Consider the following 27777-nt stretch of genomic DNA (forward strand, 5'->3'; position numbering starts at 1 on the left):
GCATCGCTGGACCTCCAACAGGCCTTTGATAGTGCCTCCCTTCCTGCTCTCCTTGAAATGCTGTCTATTGCTGGATGTCCAGAACCCTTTCTTTCCTATGTTATGGAGCTATACTTGGGTAGCTCCATCACTATCACTACAGGGTCCCGTGTGATTTCTATTCTTGCAGTTCAGGGCGTTCAGCCAGGCTGATCCTATATCTCTCCTTTTCTTTAACTGCGTCATAGATGAGTTTCTTCAATCTCTTCCTAGCCATATAGGCTACTCTCTAGGCATTTCTTCCTTTAATGCTATGGCCTTTGTGGACGATCTTATTCTCATAGCCTCTACTAAGGTAGGCTTGCAGGAACTCCTTGAATAGGCAGTTGACTTTTTTCTCTATTCAAGGCCTTTCTATTAATGTAGAGAAGTCCTGCACTTTAGCTCTTGTACCCTCTGGTCGTGACAAGAAGCTTAAGGTTGAGACTATAGAGTTTTCCCTGCACGGGAGGCCGTTGCATGCTTTGACCATCCTGGAAGAGCGGAGATATCTCGGTATCATGTTCACCCTAAAGGGAAGATCTTCTGTCCCTTCTATCCTAGAAGCTGGGATCGCTTCTTTGAGGAAAGCTGCTCTCAAGCCACAGCAAAGACTGTTTCTCCTTTCCCACTATCTCCTACCTCGCTTTTACCACAAGTTGGTGTTTGGTAGGACATATATCTTGGTACTGTTCCGAATGGACAGGGCTATCCATTCAGCTGTGAGATCATCGCTCCGACTGCTGCCTGACACCCCTACTGCATATTTTCACCTGAGGGTGAAGGATGGTGGACTCGGGGTTCCATCACTTAGATGGCTGATCCCACGCCTGCGGCTGTCCAGAATCGCGAATTTAGAACTATCTTCTTCCCCTATCTGCAGAGAGGCTTTCTATAGCCCGTTGATACAAGAAGACTTTAGGCCAGCTAAAGACTGGTCCCATTATCAAGGTACCTTAATTGAGTCAGCACCTGCAGAGCACAAGAGGTGGGCATCTCTGCTGCGCTGTTTTGTAGATGGTGCTTCTTTAAGAGTCATATCTGGTACATCCCCAGCATGATTGGGTAAGGGATGGCACCAGACTCCTCCCTGGATTTGAGTATATTGACCTTATTAGGACGAGGATCAGTGCCGTGTCCACTTGAGCCCGCACAGTTCGATGGAGTAGTGACGACTCAAACTGTAGGGCTGGCTGCCACTACAGTGAGACATTGTCTCATATAGCCCAGTGTTGCTTCCGCACCCATGGGGTCCGCGTGTGAAGGCATGACACCGTGATCTCCATTCTGAACAACCGCTTTAAGAACAAAGGTTGGGTGACCGCGGTGGAACCACATTATAGGACCTCTGCAGATTTGCGTAAGCCAGACTTAGTGATTAAAACAGATGGTGACGTTTAGGTTGTTGCTTCCCATGTTGTGGGAACAGGGCACCCACTAGCCATAATAATAAAGTAAATTATTTTAAAAACACCAAGATCTAGTTAGTAAGATACGGGAGGAATATGGGGCAACCCCGGGGTTTATCAGCACCACCATCTCTTTACATGGTGTATGGAGTGCAGATAGTTATATGGACTTAAAACAGCTTGGGCTTGCACAGAAGGATATAACAGTTCTTTCCTTGAGGGCCCTACAGGGCATACTGGTGGCATGGCATTGCCACCAGTGAATGACTACAATGATAACTAGAACAGGCATAGGGTAAAACACTTGTGAAGGCTTAGGCCTATATATCAAGTCTGGACGTGATGTAATGTTAGTACTGCCCATAACCAGTACAAAGATTAATAAAAAAAAAAATAAAAATAACAAGTGGTGTACCACAAGGATCAGTGCTTTTGGTACACTGTTATTCAATCTGTACATAAATGATATTGGGAAGGATTTGACAAGTGACATATAGTTATTTGCTGATGATGCAAAGATAGGTGTATCCAACTATCGACCAATTAGTATCTCAGGAGTGGTGATGAAGATTTGGAAAAATTGGTTAGGGCTTGCATTCAGAAATGGGTTGACAGCGAATATCTACTTTGCAATGAAGAACATGGGTTTACAAAGGGAAGGTTCATGTTTTAGCAACTTGCTCACATTCTTATAACAATGTTACTAGACAAGGGGAGTGGATACACCATGATACTTTTGGATTTTGCTAAGGCTTTTGACAGAATACAGCATGGCAGACTGCTGCATAAATTGGAGAAAATGGGTTTGGGTGAGGTGATAAGACCTCACTTGGACTATTAGGTTATACAATATTAGCATCGATAAGAGGATGGCTGACCAACAGATATCAAAAAGTGGTATATGGGGGATCTGAGTCTGCAAGGTTTAAGGTAACAGGTGGTGTACCACAAGGATCAGTGCTTGATCCACTGTTATTCAATCTGTACATGAATGATATTGGGAAGGATTTGACAAGTGACATACTGTTATTTGCTGATGATGCAAAGATAGGTAGGGTAATCAGGAATGCTGCTGATATGCAGTCTTTGCAGAATGATTTGAATAGGCTGGAATTGTTGGCATGGGAAAATGGGTGTCAGTGCAATGTCAGTAAATGTAGTCATTGACTTTGTCATGATTAGATATCTAATGTCATATTATATTGATATGAGATTATGCTAGAAGAAACTGATGTCTAGGGATCTTGGAGTGTTAATAGATAGGAAGTTGAAGTTTAGGGGCCATGTGGCAAAGACTGCAAATACAACTCGAAAGATAATTGCAATGCTGAAACAAACATTCACATGTAAATATAAGGATGTTATTTTGCATCTTTACAAGGCCTTGATAAGACCTCACTTGGACTATTGTGCGCAGGTTTGGTTTCCTGGTTTCTGTTGTGATTCTGATATATTGGAGAGAGTACAAAGGAGAGTATTAAAAATGATATCAGGATTGTGGAATACTGATTATGAAGACAGATCGAGAATTTGTAGACTGCAGACACTAGCAACAGGAGAAAGAGGGGTGATATGATTGAGACTTACAAACTTCTGAAAGGGTCTTGCAGGATTTCAATTAATGGAATTTTTCAGTTTATGGAGGTGGGGAAAGGGTGAGAGGGCATCCTTGGAAGCTGAGAATGAGAATTCAAGAATAAGTATGATGCTGTTGTGTGTAGTATGTGGCCTCCCTTGATGAGTCTTTGACTCCCTGGAGGTCTCTCCTAATAATCTTCTTCTTCCTTTCCAGGCTTATAGGTCAAGTGGCCTGTTCCAGACTCAAAAAGATGGAAATCTTTTTAAGGGTCTTCCTCTGCATCGAGTACCTTTTTGGGTGGTAATTTAGAATTTGTTTAGGTATTCTACTTCTATTCATTCTCAGTATGTGTTCTTTCCATTTTTCTTAATAATAATAATTCTCTATTATTCTCTAATAATTCTCATTTCTCTTAATAATAATAATATTGACAGGAGTATGCTTAAGAAACTGACCAGACTAGTGATCATGGAATTTTGGTAAGTTGAAATTCAGGAGCCATATAGCCAAGAATGCAAATACAACTCCGCCATGTTGAAATTAACATTGTTATTTAAAAATAAGGAAGTTATTTTGCTTCATTAAAATTTGATACAATCTCATGTGGACTATTGTCCACATGAGGTTGCCACCATATCGACATCATCTTCACAGGTGATGTCGATATGGTGGAGAGGGTGTAAAGGAAAGTGTTAAAGATGATATTTGGACTGTGGAATTCAGATTGAGGAGAGATCTAGAATTTGTGGACTGCAGATGCTAGCAAACAGAAGAAAGAAGAGTGATAAGATAGATCTATAAGCTTCTGAAAGGTTGCTCTGTCCCCCTCCCTTCATTTTATTGAGGAGAGGAGAGGGAGGGCAACCGTGGAAGTTGATAATGAATGCAGTGAAAAAAGATATTATGATCTGTATTTTTTTTTCCTCATAGAGCACTGCATGACTAGAATGATTGCCTATGAAATTCTAAGTGCAAATAGTTTGAAAGAATTCAAAAACAACCCCTTCCACTCCTTCACTACTCTTGAAGTTAAAATCTAGTCCTCAAATCCTTGCTAATCACACTTTTATTCAATTTCTACAGATGAGCCCTGTTCTCTACCCACTACCAAAATATTTTCTCTTCATTAATGCCATAAAACCTTTTAGTAACTTAAATATTCCTATCATATCACCTCTTTTCTGTCTATTAACCAACTTTTGCAGTGCACAGTTCTCCAGTGTATCATCATAGGCTCAGTTCACAGATCACTCACCATCTTGATCATTCTCTTTTGGATCCTCTGCACCATCATTTCCTCATTCCCAAGAAACTCAGGTGACCAGATCTGAGCACAGTAATCTAGAGGTGACTATAAATGGCTCTATAAAGAGGAATGATAACTTCCTTATCTCTGCTTGTATGTATTCTTCAATAACCAAGTGATCCTATGAACTACCTTGATCATCTTAACAGTATGCCCTCTGATTGCTTATCCACCAACATTCCCACATCCCTATATTCTTTGTATGCTCTCCAAACTTCGTTAACTACTCTGACCTCTTCAACTCTCTCTTTTTTTCTCTCTCTCTCTCTAAACCTCGACTTTCTACATTCAAAATACTCCAATAGTGAGGTCATCCTTCTTTGGGACTTCAAAATTCACAACTCATATTGGCTTCCTTTCTACAGTTTCACTGATCAAAGAGGGGAAAAGGAAGAATTGCTGATAGATTAGTAATAACATAAATGTTGTTTACTCTCATAGTAGTCAGTACAACCACCTTGTGAGGATACATATCAGGAAATTATTATAAATTTTATGTGCGAGTTAACCCATCTCATCCCATCCATTAATCGCATCCTATTTCTTAATGTATTTACTGTATATGTACACAGTAGTACATCAACATGTTTTGCAGATTATTTCTGTTAGTTCCATTCATAAGATGAACATAGAAATTAGAATCAATATGTAATTATTAATGCAACTCGCATGATAGAATATAAAGCAATACAAAAAAACAGAAAAATAATTAATTTGGAATTTCATCTTTCCTTTTGAAATTATCAAGAGAGTTTTCCTTTTGAAATTACCAAACAGTCACTTCTTTTTTCTCTTTATAAATCTCTCAAACTGGCTAAAGCATTTTCTGTTTAAAATCATTCTCTTAAAAATCATGCCACATTAGTATTTCCTTCTCCAATCGTCAGTCCTGCCGAAATCTCGCAGAATGCAGTTATCATCTCTCAGTGCATTTCAAGATTTCCCAGAACACTTTGGTAATGCTGACTTTTTAAAGAGGCAGATTCTTTTACTAGTTTTCTGTTGTATGGGCATCATCCTTCACAGTTGTATTTGTTTTTGACAGTGTATAGATTGATGCCCTATGGCCATTAATTTTCATATAACTTCGTATTTCATTATCTTTGGGTCCATTTTGGTATATTTACATATGGGTTTTCAGTTTTTTACTTTTGTTTCTTTTTCCAGTCATGACTGTACTCTATTACAGCACATGAAAATATTAAAAATTATCAAGGTGTATGAATACAAATATATAGCACATCCAAGTTAACAGAGTGAGACTGAGGAAAGCACATGTGCATCATGGCTGTCTGCCTTGTAGAAGATTGCTGTTTAGTGATGTGAGTAATGTAGGTGGTTTATTAAAATTTTTAAAATTCAAAAATTTTTCCTTGGCCCTTTCACAATAATTTCCATCAAAAGATATATTTCGGTGATTACACCACATTTTTTATTATTCAGTTATACAAAACATTGAAATAATAGTTCCCGACAAGTTTCGTAAATCGTAGGATTTACATCGCCAGGGGGTAAATAATATAACTTAAAGTTTAAACAAGAGAATTAATAAATACAAATCGTAACCATCTGGCTCTTCATAAAACTCAAATAACAGAATGCAGATATAAAACATTATTGACGTTGAACAATACTGGACAATGTCACGTGTTCTTGCTCTCGTTCATACAGTCCGAGCTCAGATTGAGGTAGATTTTTTATTAGAGCTGACCACACTTGAGAATTAAATCAAGGTTTGATTCTCCATCAAGTGTTTATCAAGTACCCTGTTCCTGTCAACTTTGCTATTTCAGACAGACTTACCATTCTGCTAAGATCACAATCAAAGAAACAAGTTTACATAAGATATCTGGAATCAGAAGGTTTGCCTTGCTTCTCAAGCCATTGACACTAGGCATACTTCATTGGGATCATACAAAGATTTTGCACTACATAATTTAAATTTGATTATCTGCTCCTTAAAATGTGTGAAACCATCACCCTAATCTTAATCAAACAGACTGCATGCCTATCTCCAAGTTTTAGGAAGTAATCAGTGTGAATTGTTTATAATTTTGAATCACATAACCATAAGTTTCCTGGAACCTTAAAAGTGTTTTCTTCTGTTCACTCAGCTGTAATCGAGACCTGTAAAAGTATACTCATGCTTATAATTGTTTTAAGGGAACGTGTGTTAGGAATTATAGATACTTAATATGACTTTTATTATTATTATTAAGACAGACCTCCAGGCAGTCAGAGACTCATTGAGAGAGGCCACACACACACCAGCTATCATACTTATTCTTGAATTCATTCACACTGCTTGCACTCGACATCCAATGGCAATCCATTCCCATCACACACTACCCTCTGAGAGAAAAATCTAGCCCTCACCCCTTTTCTTAGCAGCCTTCATTCTCAGTCTCCAAGGATGCTCTCTTGTTCTTTTCCCACTCTCTATAAATTGAAAAATTCCATCAATTGAAATCCTGTATGACTCCTTTTAGAAGTTTGTAAGTCTAAATCGCATCATCCCAATTTCTCCTGTTTGCTAGTGTCTACAGTCTACAAATTCTCGATCTGTCTTCATAATCAGTATTCCACAATCCTGATATCATTTTTAATACTCTCCTTTGTACTCTCTCCAATATATATCAGAATCACAACAGAAACCAGGAAACCAGACCTGCACACAAGTCCAAGTGAGTTCTTATCAAGGCCTTCTAAAGAGGCAAATTGACATCCTTATCTTTACATGTGAATGTTCGTTTCAGCATTGCAATTATCTTTTAAGTTGTATTTGCAATCCTTGCCACATGGCCCCTGAACTTCAACTTCCTATCTAGTAACACACTCCAAGATTTCTAGCCTCATCTCAGTTTCTTCTTGCATTATCTAATCAAAGCAGAGCAAAGCAAAGATGGTTTCTGAACTGGTTTGAAGGAAGTGTATAGATTAAATTTCAAGAATTGGTGATATTTGTTCAAAGGTTCTTTCTGTTTACTCCCTATACATGGGTGGTCTGAAAATTTCTTGGCCTTGACCATAGATGGCAACACTATCAACATGATTTTGTTTTCTAAATTGGTACATCTGTCATAAGCATCCATAAAAATTGCAAGTCATTCTATCAAGTAGTTTGTTTTATACAGCTGTCTGAAGCAAAAATGTCTGTATCCCTTGAAATGGATAAAACTGAGTATCATGAGGTTATATAATTCTTTGTAAATGAAGGTTTAATTCCAAAAGAAATTCATTCGAAGTTCATAAAAGTTTATGGACCCTCTTCACCTTCATTTTCGACAATTAAGAAATGGGCTGCTGAGTTTAAACATGGCTATAACAACCTTGAAGATGATCCACGTGAAGGATGTCCAAAAAGTGTAACAACACCAGAAATCATTGATCCAGTTCACGATATGGTATTGGATGACCGGCGAGTCAAAGTGTGTGAAATTGCTGAGACTATAGGCATTTCAAAAGAACGTGTAGGATATATTTTGCATGAAGAATTGCAAATGAAAAAGCTTTGCGCAAGATGGGTGCCACGCTTGCTCACAGCAAATCAAAAACACTCACAGGAAAATCTCTGAACAATGCCTGGAGCATTTTAACAAGAATAAAACTGATTTTGTGCGTTGATTTATTACTATGGATGAGTCGGTTCCATCAGTGGGAAAGGTCATGGCATTGGTGTTTCGAGATGCTAAAGGCATTTTGTTTATTAATTATCTTGCAAAGGGTAAAATAATAACCGAGGAATATCATTCTGATCTTTTAACCAGACTAGGTGATGAAATTCGTGAGAAGAGACCTGGTTTGCAGAAGAAAAAATCATCTTTCATTAGGACAGTGCACCTGCCCACAAAGGGTGTTTTGGCAATGGGAAAATTAAGGGATCTGCACTATGAATTGTTGGAACATCCACCTGTTCCTCAGATTTGACTCCCTCTGACTAGCAGTGTGATAGAAAATTTTGTTGAGCAATCTGAGCCAGTCAAGTTTAAAAATTATTAAATACTGATCTTCTAGTAGCTGTTATGCATGTGCAGTGATGTCTGTAGTATCAGGAAGAAAAGTGAGTTTTAATAAATGCGAAGGGGAACAAAGATTATCAGCATTATGTAACCTGGTTCTTGGGGCATGGGTCCCATACTACCAAGTGCATCCCCAGGTTGCGGATAGGAGAATTGCCTCTGGATACAGAGGTTAGCTGCGAATAAACAGGGAAACCTGTGAATGAACAATTGTGGACAATGGGATGGCATCTTCCAACAGGAAGTGGTGAGATAGACAGTGGCATGGTTATCTCTAGAAAAAGCCACACATTTCCACTGACAGGGATGCGATATGGCGAGATGTAACTGTCATTAAATAAGTTGCAGCCCGCTGGAAGTTGAAGCAGCAACAGCTTTCATCCTGATCAGCGGAAGATCACCATAAGTGACAACGATGTAAAGGATACATCGTAGGTGGATGAAGAATGAGAAATGGCTAGCACATTGAGTCTCTCTAGAAGACTATTGCTGGACAAGGAAGGCAAGGGGAAACCACCTTGTTCTATTTTTCCCTACTAAGACACCAGTATGAATGGACATTCTAAAAGATAGTAAAGTGCACAATGGCTCGATAGTTGTGCACGGCAGGGGAAGAAGCAAGGCTTCCCAGGTTGTAAACAAGCAAAATCCTTGTACATTTATTGGAACATGGAATGTGAGAACTCTCCTACAAATTGGAAAATTGGAAAATTTGAAAAGAGAAATGGATAGATTAAAAATAGCCATATTGGGAATTAGTGAAATGGGATGGACTGGAACTGGAGACTTTTGCAGTGGTGATTACAGAATAATTTATTCAGGTGATGAGACTGCAAAAAAATGGAGTTGCAGTGGTTCTCAATAAGGAATGGGGAAGAAGAGTAATCAACTCAGTAAAATGTAATTGCAGATTGATAATGGTAAAAATAGAAGCAAAACCAACAAATATTATAATAATACAAGCTTACATGCATACTAGTGACCATAATGATGATGATGAGAGAGTATATGTAGATATTGAGAATCTAATCAAACTCACCAAAAAGGAAGATAATCATATTGTCATGGGTGATTGGAATACGGTCATTGGTGAAGGCAAAGATGGTAGAGAGGTGGGAAAGTACGGACTTGGATGCCGAAATGAAAGAGGAGACAGACTTGACTTTTGGAGTTCTGCCACCAATTCAATCTGATCATTACTAATACCTGGTATGAGGTACCAAAAAGAAGAAGGTATACTTGGAAAATGCTAGGGGATATAGGAAGGTACCAAATAGATTATATTATGACAAGAAATAGATTTAAAAATCAAGTAAAATCATGCAAAAGTTACCTGGGAGCTGATGTTGACAGTGACCACAATTTGGTTTTATTAAAATGTAATCTGAAATTTAAAAAGCTGTCACAACCAAGGAAAAGGCCCAAATGGAACATGAATAATCTGAAAACAGAGGAAAACCATAGAAACTATAAACAGCAAACTGATAAAAGCATTAAAACTAGAGAGAGAGGAAAAAGAAAAACATAGAGGAAAAATGTACTCATTTGAAGGATACAGTCATCAAAGCTGCCAACGACTGCATAGGATTAATGAACAAGCAAACACAAAACCATGGATCACCCAGGACATTCTAGATCTAATAGATGAAAGAAGGAAATACAAAACCTCCCTAAAGGAAGAAAGCAAAGACAAATATAAAAAATATTATGATAAATAGAAAGTGTAAAGAAGCAAAAGAACAATGGTATGTAGAGAAATGTAAAGAAATAGAAGATCTAACAAAGACTGGGAGAATCGATAAAGCTTACAACATTATAAAAGGAATAAGCCAGCAAAAAAGACAAGTACAATTGTCAAAAATAAACAGCGGAATATACTTATGTATTGTTATTACTACGATAACAAGCCAAGATAACATGCTCCAAGTTGCCCGGTGTTGTACTACCCAAGTGATTACCTACACTTGGGCTCGCTGATAGTTTTTTCGGCATGAAACTCTAGGTTTTCGATCCAAGTTTCGTACCCGACTGTAGAATAATACAGGATTTACCATCTTGCTTAAACTTAGGGGAATATACTAATAGATAAGGAAGAAATTTTGGAAAGATGGAAGGAGTACTTAGAAGATCTATATAGTGGAAAATATCTAGATGCCAAGGCTATGGAAGATGAAACAAGACTAGACGTGGAAGAAATTGGTCCAACTATATTAAAAGATTAATTTGAATGGGCACTGAATGAATTGTCAACCAACAAGGCACCAGGCATCGATAACGTTCCTTCAGAATGAATAAAATACTCCAGAAACATAACTAAGTCATTCCTTTTCAAGATCATAAATATTTATGAAATGGGTATCATACCCGAAGATTTTACACAATGCTCTATCATACTCATTCCTAAAGTAAATAATGCAAACAAGCATGAAAATCATCGAACAATAAGCTTAATAGCACATGCTTCAAAAATACTACTCAAAATTATACAAAAAAGACTAACAAAGAAAGTTGAAGAATATGGTGGCAATGACCAGTTTGGATTTCGAAAACAACAGGGAACAAGAGAAGTCCTAGCTCTAAGAACAGTTATTGAAAGAAGATTTGAGAAGAATCAAAATACTCTGATAGTCTTTCTTGACTTGGAGAAGGCCTTTGACAGTATTGACTTGAACCAAATGTTTCACCTCCTAAAAACAATAAAGGTAGATTGGAGAGATAGAAGGGTCATATTTAATTTTTATAAGCATCAAGAAGCCCTAATAGAAACAGCCAGCAATAAAATGAAAACTGCAATAGCAAGAATACGTGGAGGTGTAAGACAGGGGTGCTCTCTTTCATCCATACTGTTTAATCTCTACATTGAAGATGCAATAAATAAATTGAAAGAACTAATAGAAACAGGAATTAAGATAAATGGAATTGATATTAACTGGCTACGGTTCGTGGATGATATAGCAATTATAGCTGATAATGAAAACAAACTGAAAGCCACCCTGACAAAGATGGAAGAAATTTTCACACAATACAGCTTAAAAATTAATTATAAGAAAACAAAATTATTAATTATAAGTAAAGTAAATCCAATGAAAATAAACCTGGAAATAAATAATAACTTAATACAACAGGTATCCTCTTTTAAATATCTTGGCAGTCTTATCACAGAAGATGGAAGAAACCAATCAGATATTAATGCATGAATAATCCTAGCCAAAAAAGCATTCTACAACAGAAGAAACATTTTTACCAGTAAAGACTTTGCATCCAGCTCAAAAAAAGGCTAGTGAAAACATACATACGAAGCATTGCATTATATGGTTGTGAGGCCTGGACTCTAACAAAACAAGACATCAAAAAGTTGGAGGCATTTGAACTTTGGTGCTGTAGAAAAATGATGAAAATTAGTTGGACAGAAAGGAAAAGTAATGGAGAAGTTCTAAATATAGTTTATGAAGAGAGGTCATTAATGAAACACATCAATAAGAGAAGAAAAAAGTCTAATTGGACACCATTTGAGGCATGGGGGACTGATTACAGAAATAATGGGGGGACTGTAGAAGGAAAGAGGCCACGAGGCAGACCAAGAATTTCATATATAAATAACATGATAGTAACTGGCACTAGGAGTTATGAGGAGATAAAGAGAGATCACAGAACAGGATGTTGTGATGTGTTGCTATAACTACTAATCTTCGGATTGAAGCACCAAAAAAGAAGAGTAACCTAGTTGAAAGAGGATATCCTTACAAAAATAGTAATATAATGAATACAGCGTATTGAGGAAAAACTGGACAAGAATGGCAGGAAATTATTGCCAATGATTATAGATAACTAAATTGAAAGTGGATATCTCAAATGGTGATTGTAGTGTAAGTAATACAGTAAACTCCAGATACTACACGTTTAGTAAGATATAGAGGCTAACATGTGAATAGACATGGATGAGACAAAATAGTCTCTCATACATATTACAAACATGAGTTATTTCAATAGGACAGTGAACTCTAGAGACAAATATCATGGATATAAGGTGGGATATCATTATGGATGAATATAGATTGAAGGGAGAACAAAGTATGAAAGATAAGCAAAGAATGTATAAATTAATGGAGGGATTAACTACCTTAACATGTTTCCACCAGGCTGTATCCCCTTGTTCTTTTGTGTCAGTTGGGAACTTGTTTGATTGTATATCATATCCCTTCTACATTGTTCAATATATGTGGCATGCCATATTATTGTTGTTGTTATTATTATTTTGTAACACCTCCAGGGAGGTCCAAAGACTCATCAAGGGAGGGCACCTACTTTACAACTCTGTCTCCACCATTCTACCAACCGCAACTACCTTCATCATCTACGCCGGGGGTCACCAAAGTCATTTGCCCGTCAACCCCTTCAAGCGTTTCTTGACTTTTTATCGACCCCCCTATATTTTACTATTACGTAATTATAATAGGACAAGTAAAAAAAAGACGCTTATGTGAGTTTTTAGATTGTTTATTTTATAGTTAGTGTTTATTGTATGTATAATATAGTATATATTATTATATTACTATTACTATCACTAGTAATATCACTGGTATTACTAGTGATATTAATAAACTACTGGTATTAATATCACTGGTATTACTACCAGCGCTACTCAACTCTTAACATAAAGAAGTTTAGTTCGTGAATGAATAACGATTGAATTATAATATGTATGTTGATGAATTTTAGAACATTAATGCTCACTTGTATGTCGATGCACAAAAATGAGACTGGGATCGAATACCTGTAAGTATCAGTAAATAAGAATCACGCATGTGTTGCAATCTCGCTCCAACTGCGCTGTCCGGCAGGAACCACCAACATCCATTTATTGGTAAAGACATCATTTTGGCCTACTTGATTGGCCTCAGTAACTATTTTCATGACCCATCTCCATCTTACAGGTCCTATTCATGGACCTGTAAGATGGAGGTACTGATCCCACGATTCACTCTTAATTGCGTTGTCATTACCTCCATGTCTTTTGTCATGGAGGTAACCCAAGTTAACCGAATTAAATATTACCCATACAATGATGTCTTATATTTTTCTATCGACCCCTTTGGCGACCACTGATCTACACCAATGCCATCTACCATCACCACTAGTATTTTTACAGACAATTGCAAACATCCATGCCCATGGCGAGATTTGAACCTTCAGCCTTTTGGCTGGAGAGCGGATATGCTAACCACTCGGCCAACTAGGCCGGTTCAATTAAACATTGAACAATTTGTTCAGTTTATTGAACAAACAGTTCATTTGAACAGTTTGTTTTCTATTTGTTCATGCCAGTTATTTATTTATTTATTTCTTGTTAAACTAAATAAATTACTGTCAAGAACAAACACCGTTTTCAAAAGAGATGCAAAATTAGTATTTGTGAACTGTTTTAATTGTATTGAAAAATCTCAAGTGTAATCTTTGAAATCAAATCAAAAATAATTTTACATCTTTTGAAAGGAACATTACTTAAATTGATTGGTTTCTGCAACTAGTGAAGTAGTGCAGGATCCAACTAATTTAGGTAATGCAATTTTTATCAATTATTTTAAAATACCCTATTAGGATATTGTAATTTTACTTTATTTGACTTGCTGCAATATATGGAGAGGAAGATTTTTTTTTTTCACAATACAGGATCATTTTCATTCCAGTTGTCTCTAATTACTCTGATATTCTAATTTTTCTAAATGTCATTATATACTGCATATAATGCTACAATAACTTTTTGCTTGCATATTTGGAAATGTTTTCACTGTGCACTTCCAGTATATACATGCATTGTATTATTGGTTAGTTATATTTCACAACGGATATCTCACCCTCTCCTTGTAATTTTCCCTCCTCAAATTATGCCTATCACAAAGTATACGTTCATGTCTAGTAATTATGGGATATGTAATGTTTTCTGCTCCAGCTTATGGAACACACACACACAATACCAAAGTTGCAAGTTATTGATAATTCATTTTTCTCTAATGAATGTACTTCCATTCAAGCTTATCCTTTCTCCCTTCTCAAATATGCTAGTTCTCCAGTATCTGCAGGCATAGTTCATTTCACATTAATGTAAGTTCACAAATAGTTCTAATTGTTCTTTACACCATTGATAATTTAAATATATCAACCAAATATAGCATTTCCTTTGATTACTGATTTCTAATATCTTGAAGCAGGTTTCTTCCCACCCCTGATACACTTAGTTTTGGGTTTGATGGAAGTACATTTGCTGATGTGTTCCTGCTCCATCTCAGATGTTTTAGGTAGCATGAAAGTGAAAAGACTTTGCAGTACAAGGGGTAACCAAGATATCTGCCCTATGGATTTGTGCATAAGACAAATATTATTAGTGTTCAAGATCCAGGTTTCTTCTCATGGCATGTTGTGAGTGTGTGTGGAATGGACCATAGTTGGATTTTGCAAGTGCATATATTCAGTGAATGTATTCAAGGATAAATATAAGTATGTAAGCACTGAATGACATTGAAGAGTCCTCTCCTTTAGTGAATCTGATAATAGTATTACATGGCACATAGTTGTATTGACATGGATCTCTTTCATAAAATTTACAGTGTAGAAAGTATTGTATTACTGCAAGTGCAAGATACCTTGCATTCTTTTTTCCTGGTTCTGTAACCATAGAGATTCATATCTATATACCAAGAGAAATTAGTTTTAGATTATTACACCTCTGCCACAAAACTTTGCAGTTAGGGTGATGTACTCTGGCATAAAGTGTCCCCAGACATCTGTTAGAACTACACTCACCCAAGCTATTGGAAAATGGTATAGTATGATTCATCATTCCATTTGACTAACTTGTAATATTGTGGCTCATGTACAGTAGTTTTTATACTAGTGTATAAAATTTCATTCAGCTTATGTACAGTTACTCTTCCATAGAAGCATAGACTCTGGAACTCTTTACTTTGCATTTTATTTCTAACCTATCTTGTAGCCTATTTGAGCTCCTGATTGATTATTTCCTCAGCAGACTGCCATGATTTCTATTCTGCTACCTTTCTGAGCACCCTTTTTTTTTTCTTCTTGGTGTTTGTTTCATACGTGTTTCTTGATTATCATATTTCCTTTGGCTGATAATGTTTCTTATCTGCCAAAGGAAATATCTTATCTTCTTATCTTGAAGTGAACTTCAAGTAATGCAAGCATTCTGCCAATGTCTTGAATTAACTGGCCTGTGATATGTCATCCTAAAACATTTCCTTCAGTGTCCTTAACATCTCCATGTGTTGTTGAGTATACATCGATGCTAGCACAGATGCATAGTTAACTAAAGTGGTGTTATCTGTTGCCTTATATATCAAAGAAGACCACATGACAGGAATGTGTTATAAGCCTATATATTTCAGTATAGTTTTTCCAGCCCGGCTAAAATCTTGGTACAACTACCTCAAGTGTAAAGTGTAATAATAATATGGTGATGTATATTATTTTGTTATTTGTATATATGAGCAATATAACTTCTTTAATCATAATTCTCATTTTCCCAAAATTCAATATCTCCTGAAATGTCAATAGCTTATGCTAATGAAACTTCAGGATTTGAATTCAGGAAATGACTTGCCATAATATGGTATTATACATACCCTGTAAAGAGATGAGTTATACATTATGAAATAAAGAAAACACCTATGCTTGATATGAAGCCAAACTACTTGCCATGTAACCCTAGTCTTAAAGATATTTTGCACAGAGTTTTGTTTGCCTATGATAGAGTAAAATATGAATGAAAATGATATTTTCACTCATATCTAATAGTATCCAGTATTTGAAGCAACCAAAGCTTTCATGTACTTCTTGTAGAACTCCATAATAGTTATTTTGTGTGGGACACTGCACAAAATAACTATTAATTAACATAAATCAACACTACTGAATTTAAATATGCTGATAAATCTAGATTTATAGGTAACCTTTCAAGAGGTGCTTGAAGCCATCCATCTCATCTGATCTTCCTTTTCCCTCTTTTGCCTTGCTATCTCAAGGGTTTATTAATCATTGGATCTCAAACCATTCACACGATAAGGTGGTCAGCCCTACGTCCAGTGTATCCTATGTCCATAGTGTTGAGTTCTCATGGGCAGTTTGCCTGCTTTGCAGGATGAAAACCCCAGGATAAACTGGGGGAAAAACCCTACTGTCCATGCCCAAGAACGGCTAACTTGACTATGACTGAGGAAGATCCTTCAGCTCCTCACATCACTGATGGGAATCGAACCTAGGACACTCCTTTCCCAAGCATATGGTTGCAAAGTGTACGGTCACTAGGCTAACCATGTGGACGAAACCATCCATTCTGTATATTATTTTACTTTTACAGGAAAATCATTAGACTAAGTAAGTCATTCTGTTTTGAGTGGTTTTATGCTTCTTTCCTTTTTCCATTTGACTATATATAGATAAAATAATTTACCCAGTGGTTTAAAAATGAGACTTTCTACTCTGTCTGCTTCCGTGGTTCATTTTACAATTATTCTAATAGTTATAGCATAATTTTTAGTTATGCTAATAACTAAATTTTTTAAATTATGCATATGCTTACTAAGCATAATTTTCATATACTAAGTTTTTTAAAAAAAAATGTAAATTATTTCAGATTTTGGGAGTCAGGAGAGAAGATGCATCAGTATGGGAAAGACGAGCACCTATTGCACCATATCATGTCAAACAGTTGGTTAAAGAGGGTGTTAAAGTTGTTGTACAGCCATCAAACAGGAGATCATATCCAATGCAGGTTAGGCACTGATTTTCAATTTTTTTTTCTATGATAGTTAAATTTTAAGAAGTGGAATTTTGATAAGTTTTTTTTATTTATTTGTAATGTAGTTTCTCTTCTTTGCAATAAAAGCAGATCTAATATTGAGAATGGATTTACTGACATATAATGAATACTGGAATCATACAGAAATGTCAGTGTTTCTCCTGGAAATTGTTTCTTTATTATCTGAAATCAAATAAATTCGCTAAAGAATACACACAAATCAAAAAACAAGGTTACTCTCAAAGTTTACTCTCAAAACCTTCTCTGACAGATCAGATCTGCAGAAGAAAGATTATTTGCAGAGCTGTCATAACCTACTAAGCAACCAAGGCTAGGGACATAATTTAGGAATAGTAGTAAAATAGTGCTTGTTTAGGGAAGCACATATACCATAACTTTCATATCCTCCCTGCTGATCCCCCCTCCCCTTATACAATCAAATCTTTAGTTCTTTGTAGGCAAGGAGTTTCTCCCCAGAAGAAACCCAAGTTTTGCTACTAGGCCAAATCAACTAGAGAACACCCTGGAGTGCTTATAAATAAATATTAATTAAAGAATGCACTCAACCTTGACAATAACGAAAGATATTGAATAATCAGAATGATTTCCTTTTCATTTCCAGGAAGTTATAATATTGTGCCACCAGCTTTTAGGTGGGAGATGAATTTCATCACCTAGTTTGAGACCATTGCCCTGCCTATTTGGAGGCCTTGAAATGGGTTTGAAAAAGTTCCATGTTTATATGATATAGCCTGAATTAAAACTAATTGCTAAATGTAAAATTTGAAGACATTGTAAGAAATTTTAGGTTTAAGATTTATTTTTTCTTTTATAGGCTTATATCAATGCAGGTGCTGTTATTCAGGAAGATATAAGTGAAGCACCTGTTATTATTGGTGTGAAACAAGTGCCTATAGATAGTCTACTGCCAAATAAAACATATGCCTTTTTTTCTCATACCATAAAAGCACAAGAAACCAATATGCCAATGTTGGATGCAATTTTGGAAAGGGTGAGTATTTAAAGAGACTTGGTTGTTGAAGATGAATTAGTTATATTATATTATTATTGTTATTTAGTAACCTCCATGGAGTCAAAAGACTCATTATGAGATAATAAGCTTTGAAATTATTTACACTACTTGCACTCACAATGCATTCAGGCAATATATTCCACTCACTAACAACTCTCCATGTAAAAAATCTACTCCTCACATGCTTCATCACATCTTTATACAATTTCCAGGGATGATCTCTCATTCATCCCATCTTAATATCCACTTTTTTATAATTTCTTCTGTATTAATCTGAATAGAAATCCATAACTAACTTGAAGGTCTGTCATATTTCCTCTTATCCACCAATCTCTGTAACCAACACTCCAGAGTCTTTATATTACTTTAGTTATTTGTCTTTGGACTACCTCTATTGTTTCCACATCACAATGAAAACCAGGGTGACCAAATCTGAGCACAATAGTCCATGTATGATCTGACTGCTGCCTTATATAGAGGCACCACTACCACCTCCTTATCCATACATGTAAGTGTACTTTTTATCATAGCATCACAGTGTGCAGTTTTTGCAACACATGTAATGTGTCCCAGAACTTTAGTCTACTGTCTGCCATCACTCCAAGATCCTGAATCTCATCCACTTCCTGAAATACAACTCCATAATACAGACAGAGCCTTATATTTCTGTATCCCAAAGTGTACTTGCATTTATTAAGACTAAAACTGCAACCCCACTCATTTGTTCAAGCTAAAAGTCAATTCAAATCTTCCTGTAGAGAATTAATGTCAGCACTACTCCTGATTAATTCTACTTAACTTGACATCATTAGCAAACATTTGAAGATCCCCAGTCAATCCACATGAAATATTGTTAACAAATAAGTTAAATAGTAGGTCACAAGAACAGAACCCTGAGGCATGCCTTTTTTCTCGGACAAGGCTCCATCATAACTTGATGGTATCATTCAGAGAGCCAATCTGCAATCCATCTAACCAGCATACTATATTCCTATCCTCTGCAGCTTGTATGCTAACTTATGTAGTAATCTATCGCATAATGCTTTTAATGCTTTTACAAAGTCCAAGAATATCACTGTATACGATTGTCCCTTATCCAACACATTTGTCACCTTGTCATAAACCATAAGCAGACTGCTAAAACAAGACCTGCACTTCACAAACCCATGCTGACCATAGAGAATCTTATGTCAATCAACTCAATTCTGTATCCTATATCTAAGCAATTTTTCCAACACTTTGATCACAACTTCAGATAAATACACTGGTCTATAATTGGAAACTTCTGTTCTCAAAACCATACTTGTGGATATTATTTTGCTTCTTTCCACTCCTTAGGAACCATCCCCACTGCAAGACTTTCATTAAATAATCTGGACAAGGGGATCACTAACTCTTTTGCATGTTCTTTAAAAATACATGGTAATATGTCATCCATTCCCACATTAGCATCTAATCCAAACACACTTAATACACTTCTGATTCTTTCACTTTTAATTCTTCTGATTCTTGCCTCTCTTCTACATGTTATACAGCATTATTCACACCCTTACGTAAACACTGATGAAGTGTTCATTAAATAATTCCACTATATCAACCTGCCATAATTATTTTTTCTCTTGCTTGTCACATAGCAGGCAAATCACCTTTCGTATTCTACTTTTTCTTTTTTAACCATGCTTGTCACTTTTCTTCATGCATCTGTTCACTGCAGTATGTGTTGTACTTCTTCCACAATAATTGCTTTATAACATTGCTTGCTTGATTTCACCATTCATTCATCTTACTCCTACTCTGTTTATTTGCTTAACTCTTGGTATGCAATTATGCATTGTGTACTGCCTTATCATTTCCTATGCACTGTCAGCATCTTTTCTACGTGATTCAAACTTAATGTATTGGTGCTAGTTGACAAGAGAGCTTCTGATAACATCCACTGTATAGTTCCACATATAGACTTTCTTGATAACAACTTTTCTTGTTTGACTACCTTTTGAACCAATTCCTCATGACCACTTTTACCAACAGGCAGTGGTGTTGATGCATTATTCACAACCACATCCAGGGAGGATATCACCAAATCTAACTGCTAAACCTCGTGTTGCTTCGTCACATGCTGTTTTAGATAGTTATCCCACAGAAACTCAATAAATTCATACTAGCTCTTCTTTCCAGTTCAACATTTCCTATAATTAATATCTCTCTTTAGGATCATCTTTCTTTTACTTGCCCAACTAATTTGTTTAAACATTTCACAATCAATGCTCTCTACATTCCCTGACCTATCGTCTTCGCACCAAACAACTTCAAAATCTTCACATGTACTAGTATTTTTCACTTCCACTCTTGAAGGACACAATTCCTCTGCTACCATTAACAATACCACTCCACCCTTCATCTTTCTATCTTTTTGGAAAATTCTGTATTCTACTATTTCAAGTAGAATACAATCATCCTCAGTCAACCAGGTCTCACTTATGCCAATTATCTATGGGCATACTGATCCAATCAATGCTACAAACTCAAACCCTTTATTTCTGATACCCTGTACATTAGTGTACAAGCATAACAATTCTCCACTCTTTGAGACCATCCCATCAACACAATCATTCTTTACCCTCTCTGCTATAATGTGCTTCTCTCTTCGTTCTGACCATTTCTCACATAACAGTAATTTAGACTTTACAATAATAAACATCACAATATAATTTGCCCACAGTTTGTAGATCTTTGCTTAGCGTCTCGCCAAGAATAGTTGATTCATGCTGAAGGGGAGAAAGAAATGTAGGACGTACGAATTGATCACCAACACATGAAATAATGTGCTTTATAGGTAAAATTTTCCAACTGTTATACAAGCAACATAGTTAACTACAATGATCATAAAAGAGAAGTTAATTTTCCGACGTGTAATAATAAACAACTCATCCCACAATACGGACTGATTCCCTATTATCGGAATGGATTCTCCTCCTGTTGACATGCGCAGAAGCGTCGAAGGGTCTCGAATCTGTGGGCAAACTATAATTTAGGTATAAGACATATCAAGAATTCTGATAATAATACTTAAAAATGTGCTTGTCCATGTTCTTGATAATTCATATGTATAATGTTTAGTTTCTTTTTTACAGAATATTCGTTTGTTTGATTATGAAAAATTAGTGGATGATAAGGGACAGCGTGTAGTGGCATTTGGAAAATATGCAGGTGTGGCTGGAATAATTAATATACTACATGGACTAGGTTTAAGGCTCCTTGCACTTGGCCATCACACTCCATTTATGGTAAGTACATTAGTTATTTCATAAAATAATTGGTGTTGTGCAGTCTTCATATAGTTTCAGAATTATTTTCCTCTGCAGGGAATTGCAAAATTATGAATTAATTAAATATAAACATGTAATGCTAAAGTGGGAATGTCATGCAGTGTATATCAGAAATGATATATTAAAGAAAATTTTAGTGCTAGATTTTGGTAGCATTTTAATTTTCTTTCTCATGATCATGTAAAATCTCTCACGATAAATTAAACTAATTTTCGAGTTTAATTTTACAGAAGTTTCCAAACATATAAAATAGAATTTATGTTGTAATAAATTAAATGTAATAATTTTTGCTGTAAAAATGCATAATTTAATTCCCATTGAATTCTATGTAAAACGGGGAAAAAAAGAGGATTACCCCAGATTAGAACTATGACTAAAGCAAAAACAAAAGTTCGCAAGATCGTGTGAACATAAAAATATGCATCCACGAATGGAGGGTGCCAAAGTGACGTCATCATGCTTGCAGATAATCCTGGAAACTACATCACAGTAACAAAGGATTAATGACAATATAAAAGAGGACTGAGCTGAACTAGCAAGGTTCTCGATTTTTGGTTCCAAGTTTTGCCCTTTCCTGGAGAACGGGATTCCAGGTGTGGAGGAGAGGCCATTATTCGATGGAACTCTAGTTTGGATGCATGGACGTGCTAGAAGAGCATAGTTACCCACGGACATTGCGGTGACTTCGGCAGTTCCCGACGGAAAAGTGAACCTAACTTTCTTGGAAACTTCTATAGCAAGAACCGTAACTTCGTCCAAGCAACAGTCATTACCCAGGATGAAGACACAAAGTCAAGCCAACCTAGCTGAAGTTTTGTTCAAATTGATTGGACTGTGTAATCTAAGTTTCAGTCAGGAATCAATGTAAAAAATCCTGCGAATTACAATTTAACATCACCAAACACTGAGTTGAAATGTCTTTTCACATGCATTTTTGATCTACACAATCATGGCACCCATCATGCACAGCTTTTTTCATGTGCAATTTTTCATGCAGGATATTATACATCCTTTCAGTTGAGATGCCTACAATCTCTACAATCTCGCACACTTTCACTCGGCGGTCTTCCATAACGATACCATGGATTTTGTCAATCATTTCCTTCGTAGTGACCTCAGTTGGGCATATGGAGTGCACGTCATCTTCAATGGACTTACAACTATGTTTAAACTAATTTATCCAAAAATAAACAGTCTTTGATGCTGGTGCAGAGTCCCCATGAACTGCATCTAACATGGATTTGATCTGCCCACCAATCCACTTCTTCAAATAAAAGTGTTTTATCACTGCACAAAACTTGTTTTTCCCTATTTTTATGAAAAATGTGAACATGGTCATTTAAATGTTTGCCAAATAAGAACTACACATTTCACGTGGCTAAAATTTTGCCAGAGGTCATGAAAAAGATGATATGTGCCAACACTAGTATGATGAATTGTGTTGCCATCTGGAAATTTACCAAACTTTTCAAACCCGTGTGTGTGTGTGTGTGTGTGTGTGTGTGTGCGCGCGCGCACACACACACACACACACAAGGCCTGGTTGGTCTGGTGGTTAGCGTATCCTCCTCCAGCCAAAAGGCTGCGGGTTCGAATCCTGCCATGGGCATGGATATTTGCGATTGTCTTTGAAAATGGTAAGGGGGGGGGTCAGCATTAGATGGCGTTAGTGTAGATGATGAAGCTAGTTGCGGTTAGTGAAGTGGTGGAGACGGAGAGTTGTAGAGTAGGTGCCCTCCCTCGATGAGTCTTTGGACTCCCTGAAGGTGTTATATAATAATAATAATATATATATATATATATATATCATAGCCTTCCTTAACTCATTTCTGTTGTGTGTGTATCCTGCATGAAAAAGCTGTGCATGATGGGTGCCACGATTGTTGCTGTCGATCAAAAAGACATGAAAAGACATTTCAACGCAATGTTTGGTGATGTTTAATTGCAGTTCGCAGGATTTTTTGCATTGATTCCCGACCGTAGATGAAACTTAGATCCACTACCAATACACACCTGAGTCCAAGCAGCAGTCAAAACAGTAGACAATGCCTGGTGAAAGAGCACCAAAAAAAGCAAAGACCGTTTTGTCAGCTGGGAAGGTGATGGCCATTGCTTTTTGGGATTCCCAAGGAATTATCATGATACCCTATTTGGAAAAGGGTAAGACAATAATAGAAATCTGTTATGCATCACTGTTGGGCCATTTAAAAGAAGAACTGAAGAAAAAACAGCCAAGATTGGTGCACAAAAAAGTGCTCTTTCATCAAGACAATGCACCGGCCATCACAGTGGCAAAATTGCACGAATTGAGGTTTTAATTGCTTCCAAATCCACTATATTCTATGGTCTTGGCCCCACATGACTTCTTCTTCTTCTCAAACTTAAAAATTCGGCTTGGTGGGAAAAAATTTTCTTCGAATGAGGATGTCATCAAGGCTGTCAATGACTATTTTGCACAATTTGAAAAATCCTACTTTTTAGATGGGATGAAAAAATTGAAAACTCACTGGACCAGATATGTAGACCTCAATGGAGACTATGTTGAGAAATAAAGGTGCTTTTATTCCAAAAAAATGTATTTACTTATTTTTTTACCAAACTTTTCAAACAACCCTTGTATATGTATAAGCTACAGTTTTTACTCACTTTTCTTTCTCGCTTCTTCCAACAGATCTTTATTATTCTCTCTCTCTGATACTATTTTATTATCTGACACTACAGTACTTAAATCATTAGTTCCAATACGCACCACCACCATCCCCTTTACTCTTCTTTCAGCAAAAATTAAAGATATGGCAGATGTACATTTGCAGTATCTTTAATTTTTGATCCCTGAAAGTTTGTACTAATGACTCCTTCAGCAAGCATAAATTTCATGATTGATTGACTGTATGATATTACTTTTTTTTTTCTTATGTTCTGACTGACTTACCTTATTGTTAGCATAATTATTCATTGTTACCTTACTTCAGTGTTTTCCTGCTTCTTGTTTGGCTTAATTTTTCTTGTCCTGTTTTAATTTCTTTAATTTTTTCATGACTTTTGATCATATTGAAAAGGAAATGTCTATGAGGAAAAGGAAAAGTCTTCAAAAGAATCAAAGTTAAGCAGATTTCAGAAATGAACTGTAGACTTAAACACACAAATATTATTCAGTTGTTTGAAAACAAGAACCAAGCATTGGATATTCAGTTGCAGATCTTGAAGGAAACATTGATTCAGCCAGAGAGGCATGTGATAGGTTGTTTACATGAATAGAAAAATTAGAACTCCATGGTAGATTCAAGAAGCTAGAGAAATTCAAGGAAAAGACAGCATATCAAATCTTCCTAGCAAGTAAGTTAGCATGTGCTCTGAGAGAATACATAGAAAAATGTAAGAAAGCAAAGCATTGTATAAAAGTAGCTAAACAAAAGTCATGGAATTTAGTTTGGTAAGAACATAGAAAGTAAATATCAGAAAGGTATTTTAAGGTAAAATATTCTGAATGCTATTGAACAAAGAATAGAAAGAGAAAAGAATATTGTAAAAGGAACCAAAGATGATAAAGATAAAATGAAAACTGAAGATGAAGAAATTCTAGATGTCTGCAGTAATTTCTTTTAAAGATTGCTAAATGAGCTTGGTGGGGATATATTGTTGAAGGTGGAAAAAATAAGAGATCTTGGGGTGATTGTGGATAACGATCTGAAATTTAGAGGACATGTTGCCAAAATTGTGAGGACAACACAACAAATCCTGAGAATGGTGCAAAGGACACTGACTTGTAAGAAGTTTCTGGTTCCATTGTATAAGGCTCTGATTAGGCCACATATAGACTACTGCACACTGATTTGATCACCTTTGTTTCAAGAGGATGAAGTGATTTTGGAAAGGATTCAGAGGCAATTGACTAATGTAGTTTCTGATCTTTGGGATGTTGAATATGAAGAAAGGTTGAGAAGATGCAATTTGCAGAGTCTAGTGGATAGGAGAAAGAGGGGATGATATGTTAAAGACGTATAAGTTGGTAAGGGGTTGCTATAGGATTAATGTTGAAGAGGTTTTTCATAAAATGGTGGAAGATGGGGAAGAACAAGAGGTCATCCCTCAAAGCTGTATAAGGAGGATGTGGGCAGGGGAGCGAAAAGCAGGTTTTTAGCATGGAGAGTTGTGAATGATTGGAATACCTTACCTGAGAGTGTGTGTCTGCAGAGAATTTGAAAAAAAGGCACCTCCTAAATGAGTCTTTGACTCCATGGGGGAGGGGGTCTTAGATTTAAAAAAAAATAATAAATGAAGCAAGTGTATCCTCTACTACAGTGACAGCATAGTGTGGAGGATATTTGAAGTGGAATGTAATGAGCAGTACATATCAATACTTGAAGAAACTATCAAAAACTGAAATGTGGAAAGCCAGCTAGAGAGTAGATGATATTCAATCAGAAATACTGAAATATGGAGGCCAGAGGATTGAATTTCAGGTGACTGGAATAGAGCTCTCATAGTTTTTAAAAAGGGAAATAAAGCTGAATGTAAGAATTACAGAAAAATTTCTCTACTGAGTTCTGGTAAAATTTATATTTGAGCATACTTGAAAATAGGCTAAGAAATATTGTGTGAGGGAAACTTGGAGAGGAGCAAGCCAGCCAGTTTCAGGCCAAATAGTGGTTGTCAAGATCAGATTTCACTTTAAGGCAAATGGTGAAAAATCATGGGAATATAACAAGTATGTGTATTTAAGTTTTGTGGTTCTGGAAGGTGCATTTGACAAGGTGCTAAAAGAAAAAACTGTTCAATGTGCTACAGTTGTACAATGTAAATAGTACATTATATCAAGCAATACATAGTCTGCATTTGAGGTGTATTCAGCAGTTAGAATTGAAGATAATGTCCTGATTTAATACGAAATTAAATCAGGACATTATTTCTATTATTATTCATCATCTATATGGATCACATGAAGGACGGTAGTATTAAACCTAAGATCTCGGCTCTTTATTTTATGCAGATGATGTTATATTTCTAAATAAATCCAGTAGGTATCTTCAGAATTCCTTAACTAAATTGAATTACTGTAATAAATTTGGTTTGAAAATCATCAATGAAAAGAAATACTATAAAAATAGGCAGGAACTTTAATAAAAACATCATGTATGTTCTGAATGGAGAACCTATAGAACAAGTAAAACATTTCAGCTATTTAAGTGCAATTTTTAGTGAAGATAGCAAATTAGATATGGAAATAGATAACAGAATTAGCAAAGTTTGTATATGGTAAGAGATCTATTGAATAAATTTATATTGAATAAGAGAGTAAGTTAAAGCTAGGGAGGAAACTTCCATTTAGCTTCTTGGAGAACTGATCTGGGAGTCTGATCTAATATCCAAACTCTACTTTCTTGTGATGCATCCTCTTTGTAAGTATCTACCTGGATATTGAACAAATGAGAATGAGCTGACAATTTGGGATTTACTGACCAATTTGTATTTTTATTGGCCTAAACAAACACAAAATTATAGTACATTATGATGAAATTTCATGTCAAGTTATCTGCAAGTATAGAAAAATCTGTATTCCTTGGTGAATTCAGAAAGTTAAAGAAGCAGGCATATAAAAGAAGAGTGTGTGCTTGTTAAAAGTTGCTAGCAAGTAAATCAGTATGTGTGTTCAGAGAGAAAGAGAGAGACAATACAAAGAAAATGTAAGAAACAGCAGAACAGTGTGTAAAAGCAACTTAACAAAATCACGGGAAGATTTTGGTAAGAATATAGAAGATAAATACCAGGAATGCAGCAGAATGTTCTACAGATTATTGAACAACAAAAAAAAAAAGTTTCTTCAACCTGTTCTCATAAGGTTCATTCCATAGACTAGCTATCATCTTGGTCACTCACCTCTGGATCTTCTCTACCTCCTTCCCATCAAGAAGAAACCTGGGTGCCCAGATCTAGGCACAGTAGTCGAGATGGGGTGTTATCAAGGCTCGATAAAGAGGAACAATAATTTGCTTTCTCTGCTCATCAAAGTATTTTTTAGTAACCAAGTGATCTGATGAGCTGAGTTAGCCACAGGTTATCTGCAAAGAGAAAAATAAGAACTACGTGGTGGACACAAGAAGTTAAAGAAGTAGTCCTGGAAAAGAAGAAAGCATACCAAAGGTTCTTAGCAAATAAGTTGGCTCATGCCCTAAAAGAATACAGAGAAAAATGTAAGAGACCTAAGCAGTGTGTAAAAGTAGTTAAACTAAAGTCATAGGAAGACTTTGCTAAGAATATAGAAAATAAATATC

General features: G+C 36.0%; 1 protein-coding gene across 1 annotated transcript in view; it reads left to right on the forward strand.

The window, feature by feature from the left end:
* LKRSDH (lysine ketoglutarate reductase/saccharopine dehydrogenase) overlaps window positions 1–27777 on the forward strand; it is a 363892-nt gene that overhangs the window by 18131 nt on the left and 317984 nt on the right. Inside the window, exons 3-5 of the mRNA XM_090398943.1 lie at window positions 16982–17119; window positions 17982–18158; window positions 21311–21463. Coding sequence (XP_090255069.1) covers window positions 16982–17119; window positions 17982–18158; window positions 21311–21463 — 468 coding nt within the window. The remainder of the gene's footprint in view (window positions 1–16981; window positions 17120–17981; window positions 18159–21310; window positions 21464–27777) is intronic.

This window comes from Typopeltis vanoorti, chromosome 1, assembly GCF_054136105.1.
Source record: "Typopeltis vanoorti isolate ZY-2024b chromosome 1, IOZ_Tvanoo_1.0, whole genome shotgun sequence".
In the NCBI taxonomy this organism is placed as follows: Eukaryota; Metazoa; Arthropoda; class Arachnida; order Uropygi; family Thelyphonidae; genus Typopeltis; species Typopeltis vanoorti.